This window comes from Lolium rigidum, chromosome 6, assembly GCF_022539505.1.
Source record: "Lolium rigidum isolate FL_2022 chromosome 6, APGP_CSIRO_Lrig_0.1, whole genome shotgun sequence".
Classification (NCBI taxonomy): Eukaryota; Viridiplantae; Streptophyta; class Magnoliopsida; order Poales; family Poaceae; genus Lolium; species Lolium rigidum.
This window is the reverse complement of record NC_061513.1, coordinates 332,807,443-332,814,553: the sequence shown is the minus strand read 5'-3', so window position 1 is coordinate 332,814,553 and position 7,111 is coordinate 332,807,443. Positions and strand designations below refer to the sequence as shown.

General features: G+C 49.9%; 1 protein-coding gene across 1 annotated transcript; it reads right to left on the bottom strand.

Annotated features, from left to right (window-relative positions):
- Positions 1–543: 543 nt before the first annotated feature.
- Positions 544–2,014, bottom strand: LOC124659321 (noroxomaritidine synthase 1-like). The gene is made up of 2 exons (XM_047197231.1): positions 1,148–2,014; positions 544–831 (listed from the first exon to the last, which is right to left on the bottom strand). Exons 1-2 carry the CDS (start codon positions 1,958–1,960, stop codon positions 544–546), a joined length of 1,101 nt encoding a protein of 366 aa, XP_047053187.1. The 5' UTR covers positions 1,961–2,014.
- Between the last annotated feature and the right edge of the window lie 5,097 nt (positions 2,015–7,111).

The window sequence follows — 7,111 nt, the reverse complement described above, 5'->3', positions numbered from 1 at the left end:
CCCATCCGATCCAAATTGAACGCCCATCAGCATATTTTCATGTTGCACCTTCTTGAGCAGAATACGTGATTAGTTTGTCCACCCTAGTCCTACATCGCAGCAGGCAGCGCATGGGGGAAAGTAACGACTTGAACTGCGTGTACGTCCACAGCCAGCCGCCGCACGGTTTGATTAAAGGGATTGACTACACAGCTGCGTCGCATTTTAATCAAACCGTACCTGCTGACTTGTTAAAGGGATTGACTACACAGCGGCGTCGCATTTTAATCAAACCGTACCTGCTGACTTGTTAAAGGGATTGACTAGCGGCCTCGCATTTTAATCAAACCGTACCTTGAAAAGATGGTGCAGTTTGTGTAAATTTTGATATATCAAGACAGTCGGTCTCGAAAAAAATATCATAGATATGTCGAAATTTTGATGTATTAGACACTCGCTCCATCCTGAAAAATATTATTTTACATATATATTCACACACACGGTCATGCAGTAGTATAGTGTATGCGTATGCGCATTAAAGTTGCAAGCATAGGATACGTTGCCCTAGCTATCGTCTTGTCTGTTGTGCACCCTTACCTTGAGCCCATCCTTCATGTGCAGTATGATGGACAGCTTGGGTATGGCCTCGGTGCCGGCAACCTCCATCCGGAACCTGGGGACGACGGCAGCAACAACAGCTTTCATCTGCGAGAACGCCAGGTCCCTGCCGATGCACGTTCGGGGGCCCACGTTGAACGCCACGAACTTGTACGACGGCTGGTGCTGGAGCCGCCCTGCCTCGTTCAGCCATCGCTCCGGCCGGAACTCCAGGCAGTCCTTGCCCCACACGGACTCCATGCGGCCCATCGAGTACAAAGACACGATCACCCGCCGCGTCGTCCCCACGGCCGCGCCGCTCGGCAGCGTGTGACTCTGACAGCGCCGCGTGGAGGTAGACCAGTCGTTTCAGCTCGGCGGCGGTGCGGTGTTGGCCAGACGGCGGGTTTTTGTGGAGCTCGGAGAGGATCTTTGCCTCGACGTCCGGGTGTTTGGTGAGCAGCCAGAAGAACCATGTCAGTGCGGAACTCGTCGTGTCACGGCCGGCGATCATGAGGTTAAGCGTCGTGTCACGTAAGAACCGGTCGAACTCGGCGCCTTCCTTGCCGACCTCCGCTTGGCACGCCAGGTACAACGTGAGGAGGTCGGCGCCGTCGTCGGCACCGGCCGCGCGCTGTCGCCGGAGCGAGATGAACTCGGCGATAGACGCGTCGAGCACCTGCCGAGCCTGGTTCATCTTCTTGTGGTGGCCGATGTTTAGGTAGGTCTGGATCCTCAGCCACCCAACGGGCGTCATGTGCCGGTAGAACAGCACCTCCTCGGCGTCATCCATGGCCGCGGCGAAGGGGACTCGCGGGAAGTTGGCGGCTAGGCATCCGGGGTCGACGCCGAACACGAACATCGCCGTGAGGTCGAACGTGAGGCGCATGAACACGTCCTGCATGTCCACGACGGCACCAAAGGAAACGAAGCCGTCGAGGAGCGGCACGAGCCCGTCGTCGAGCTTACGCGCGGTGCTCCCGGCGACGGCGTCGCGGAACCTCCCGTCGGACAGCAGCGCGTGCGCCTTCCGCCGCTGGAACGCCCAAGACTCGCCGTCGGCGTTGAAGATGCCGTCGCCGAGCACGTCGAAGAGGGCGGCGAACTCCTCGCCCTTGGGGTAGTTGCCGAAGTTGGCGGTAAAGATGTGCGCCACGTCCGCCGGGTTGGCCGTGACGAGCACGTCCACCGGCGTGCCCAAAGGCCCCTTGATGACGTGCGACATCCCGGGCGCCGCGCGCAGGAACTCCGTGAGCCAGTCGTGCACGCGCCCGGCGTTCACGCTGATGGCCGGGATCGCGCCCAACACCGGCCAGTTGGTCGGCAGCCCGTCCCGCCGGTAACACCTGAAGAGCAACAGGACGACGCAAGCAAGCGACGCCATGATCTCTACCGGGTACTTGCCGAGGAAGCCTAGAACCCACCATGACACGACCTCCATTTCTTTTGCGTTGTTTAATTAAGCCCGTGGAGTGAAGTGTTCTCGCCTTCTCGGGTGAGTTGGCTAGCTTAGCCTCAGGGTCATTTATATAAGTGGCTAGCTTAGGGTTTAGGTGCACGTCAATGCAGGTTTCTTCTACCCTAAAGACCGTGATGAATGATATGTAAATGGAAATTTCAGTTTAGTTAGCCATCTTTAACAGAAATGACTACTTCTCAGTCGACTGAGAAATTATTTAGTTTTCGGTTATCAAATCTCAGTTGTAACTCACATTGTAACTCATAACTAGCACGAATCACAAAGCAAATCTAAGGGTTCAAATTGTTTTTCTTGGTTGCAATATCACTTGCAAATGAATTGACTGCCTCCTAATCACCTTACCCCGCTCTCCCTGTCGTCATCACCAATGTAAATAGCTACTTGACCATTAGTTTATGCACAGATAGAGAGGTTTGGACTGCCAACACTTCTGGATGAGTAATCCAACTGTCGTGTATAACTATAGGTGGTTAGAGTAAATGCTTGCTGACAGGTTATTCAAAGACCGATGACATGAAGAATTATTATTATGAAAAGTATTTTAATTTAATAGAAAGTAAAATTCAAGATTCAAATTGTCATTATTCAGAGAGCCACTATAGTTATAAATAAGAGAAGAACCAACTACCCAAGTAGTCAAGTTTGAAATAATGGTAGTTCAGAGGATCACCCTTCCGACTGGAAATGAAACATATATATAGGAATCCGTGCATGAATTCTCAAATGTAATATGGCCATTTCTCTATTTTTCGGAGGGAAAAAAAGCAAAATAGTTGAAGCGCCGGAAGCCAGCAGATTACCTATCAAGTGGTGGGTTGAGACTTGATAGTAGTGTCGAACTCTATGCGGCCCAACGTAATATAGAGAGTAATACGATATTATACAAAGTTTTACTCTGCACAAGTATGTTTTTGCCATATAACTGTTTGATTTAATGATGCTCATGGTCGCCCTACCACTCAAGCACGTCTTGTACCCGCATTCTCTCTAGAATGCCGGAACCGTTGTAGTCCGCTTCTTTTTTCGCAAAAAAAAATTATGTAGACGTGGTCAAAGTTTGAAACAACTTAACTTTTCAAAAAAACTTGGAGGTACACTCTTTGTTTAGAGACAAACCGTTTCATAACGATGAAAGTGAGATATTGTAATTTTGATAAGATCTTCTACATTTAAATTTTCATTTCAACGATGTAACCTACAAATTGCATCATGTATTAATACATTCTTTGAGGCGGTTCATTTTAATAACCGCCTAAGATATATATGCTAGACGGTCTACTTTATTCTCTGTCTCCGTTGCCCCGCTTCTTTCAAGTGGGCATAGTTTATCAGGGTCTCTAAGAGTTTTAGAGTCGTGTCATCCTGGACGACCGTCTGATGGTTTGCAACAGTGTCGGCTTTGAATAACTTGAGATAAAACCGACTCGCCTGGCCGTTTCTACGTAGCAAATTTGTACTAGTGCATCCTCGAAATATGCTTTCGCCCCTCTTTATAAATAAAACAACATTTTAGCCAAACCAATACAAAGTATCACAAAAGGTACAACCGACAAAAGGTGAAACCCCGCCTCCTTGTCGGACAACATCGTCTCACACCCACCAAGTTGTTGCTCTCAACCATCTACAATAAATTAGGCAAGTTTTGTAGAAGAAACAATATGTTAAACGTTTCATGGATGGTCTTTGTGGAGAAACTATCTTCGATGCAAACTATTCTAGTGACTGTTAAAAATTATCGAGACACACTTAAACAGATGAGACAGATAACAAACATCTAGCTAGTTGATGCCTAACCTAGATTTCCACCATCACTGTCCTTTTCAAAGTGAGGGGGAAGGGAAACTAGACTATATCTTTCATTGTGGTTGCACATGCAATACTTTAGTATAGGATAAATTACACGAAAACACATTTAGGGGAGAGAATAATAAAAAACAATTCTAGAGGCTTTGTAAAAAAAAACTGACGATATATAACACAAACTCAAATATAAGGAGAGTAAAGCTCTAAAATGTTACAAGGAGGGTCCACCTATCATCCCTAGGGTTTATCAAGGTTAGGCCGAAATCATCGTATGTGGTATATCACACACAGCTGCTATACTTCGTGCGCGGGTTGAGAACCTCCAGCTGCTTACTATTTGGGCCATAAGTGATCATTTACAGTGCACACGGATAAGCCCTTCCGTGTACGATCTGAGGCCTTAAAAGAGCCTAAATGTAGTGCTTATTGACGCACTTGGCTTAGACGCTATTCGGTGGGGGTTTGCAGCTTTGAGCGTGGTTGACAAGTTTGTAGGCTTGATATGGTGTGGTTCGTCATTCTTGGTGCGTGGGACGAGGTCCAGGATCACCTTCCCTTGAGTTGTCGCTTTTCTCTTCTCGAGGCAGCCAGGCAGGTGTAATGCTTTGAGTTTGGAAGTCCACTTTGTGAGGCGATGCATCAGTCCTTGTTTAGCTAGTTACTTTGGCCGTGGAGTATGTGGTTTCACTCGGTTATCGCCTAATAAACCAACTATTGTGTGGCTGGCGCTCTGTTAGCTGGACCGCAGATTAGCAGTTGCCTTGTTAGCCGTAGTCGGTGGAGGGTCCCTGACTCGTCCCTCGCGTCACCTTCCCTCTGGCGACTCGGGGGAAATCCTAGCCGCCGGCCACTAGGTCCTCCTCCCCTTCCTCCCCTGCATCGCCGCCGCCGGAGGGGCCGCCGGCAAAGCCATGGCGCGCCCCAAGGAAGCTGGCGGCGGGCGTTTTTTTCCTTCCTCGCGGGCGAGCAGGCGGGAGGGTGACCTGGGCGGAGATGCTCCGGCTCCGGGCGGCTGCCTAGAGGCAGGGGCGGTGGGCGCAGCTGGGGATCGATGGAGGAGGCGGCTGGCGGTTGGCGGCGCCCGAGGAGCGACAACGCTGCAGCGAGGGCTCGATCTGGGACCCATCGGGGCCTGGTGGGCCGAGGCTGTCGCGTGGGTTCGCGCCTAGCAGGGGCTCTATGGGGCGGCGCGGCGCCCTGCTGGGCGCGTGCTGCTGCTGCTGATGGTTCAATGGGCGGCGCATCTAGCCAGGGCATGTCTCTCCGTGATCTTGGCTGTGGAGGGTCGGATGCTGGTCTGCAGGGCGCTGCTCAGGCGAGGGTTTGTCTTCGCCTAGCGTCTACGGCATTGCATCGGCCGACCCAGGATGGTCGGTGTGTCGTTGGAGTCTGATCTGAATAAAGGTGGCGGTCTTCGGATTCTTCTCGCGCCAAGTTGAAGATCTATCGGATGCTTGTTCCCATGAGTCTGGATGGATTGTCGTGTTCCGGAAGGCCTTGCCGGCGAATTTCATTGTGCGAATAATACCTGAAGATTGCTGGATTGGATGGTTTCGGTCGTGCGCACCCATGTTTTTTATCTGACCATTTGGTTTTAGAGGGAGCGCTTCGAAGCTCTGCTGGCTGTTAATATACACTACTAGGAAAACCCTCACCCGTGGCGCACGGTTTTTTATATTCCATGCGCCACAGAAGTCACGCCACTAATTTTTTTCCGTGGCGCATATCTACACGCGCCACAAAATTTCCAAACTTCTATGGCGCACCCAGCGGTGGTGCGCCACATATTTGTTTTTTTTTTATTTTTTTTAAAAAATAGCGGCCAGATCTAGATCTGGGGCCGCCAGAATTTCGCCGGATTTTTTAGAAAAATTTGCCGGAGGCCGCCCGGGTGGGTCGGTAGGGTGGGTGGATGAGGGGGAAGAGGCGAAGGAGGATGAGGCCAGCCGGATGGGGTCACTAGAGGGGAGGAGGAGGATGAGGAGGCCAACCGGAGGGGGTCGTCGGAGGTGGGGGGGGAAGGGGTCATCGTCGGAGGAGGAGGAAGAGGTGGTGGTCGCCGAGGAAGAGGAGGAGAAGGTGGTCACCGGAGGAGGAGGAGGAGGAGGAGGAGGAGGAGGAGGAGGAGGAGAAGAAGGTGGTCGGCAGAGGAGGAGGAGGTCGGGTGGTGGAGGTGGTCGCCGGGTGAAGGGAGAAGAAGGGGAAGTGGAAGTGGAGGAGAAGTGGAGGAGAGGAGGAGGGAGGAGGAGAAAAGATAAAGGGAGAAGGGCGCCGCTGGATTTCAAATTTCGTCCTAACAATTCTGTGGCGCATGTGCATATGGTGCGTCACGGAAAAAAATCGAATTTTTTATTTTTTCAGGAAAAAATCTTGACTTTACCGTAACCTTTTACTCTTTCCGAATTTTCCGATTCTGTAAATTTGAGAACCACCATTGGCTGTGCAATTCGGGTGTAGAATTTTCTCCCGGTCATTTTGATATATTATGCGTATTTTTCCAACTTCATATGCAACCAGAAAAGCCATTTGAAGATTTCTTGATCTTTTTTTTTTGCAAAATACATCGAGATTCTTCATGTTTTCCAATTTTCCCGACAAGTATACCACTTAATATAAGTACAATTCAAATGAATTTCTTTTTGAAGTTTTTATAATATTATGTGATTTTTTGAACATTAAAAAGGCGGTCCATGGTTGAAAAAACTTCTCTGGCGCATGTAGCTCCATGCGCCACAGAAATGCTTCTTTCTGTGGCTCTTTTGGCCACATGCACCACAGAAAGCTGATATTTCTGTGGCGCATCCAGCTCCATATGCCACAGAAATATTCAGAATTAGTCAACACACTAATTAGCAGTGGCCCACCGGATTTATGTGACGCATAGAGAGGTGATGCGCCACAGAAATGTCAAATTATGTGGCGCATGGAAAGTTGGTGCACCACGCACGTGCGTAGGTGCGCTACAAAAAAAATAGTAGCACATGGTGACATAGGCATCCCTAATGGGCCTGCCGAAGATAGTACCCGGGGTTTATTGAAGGCCCACTACTCGAAGAATAAGGAGATTCGGAAGCCCAAGATGTTATTAAGGAAAGTTAGAGTTGTAATAGAAAGTCTTATTTGTAATCTTACGGGATGAGTTTGAAACCTTCCCGGACTTTGTAACTTGTACGGCACGAATCCCTCGGCTCCGCCTCCTATATAAGGGGGGTCGAGGGACGCAGAAATCATCGAATCATTGTCTACAAACCC

What these genes read in the sequence shown, in the direction of transcription:
- LOC124659321 (XM_047197231.1), bottom strand. Translation starts at nt 1,960, where the DNA reads ATGGCGTCGCTTGCTTGCGTCGTCCTGTTGCTCTTCAGGTGTTACCGG. An exon ending in ACCTGGCGTGCCAAGCGGAG is followed by an intron (nt 832 to 1,147) that starts GTCGGCAAGGAA and finishes GGCCGCATGGAG; the next exon opens with TCCGTGTGGGGCAAGGACTG.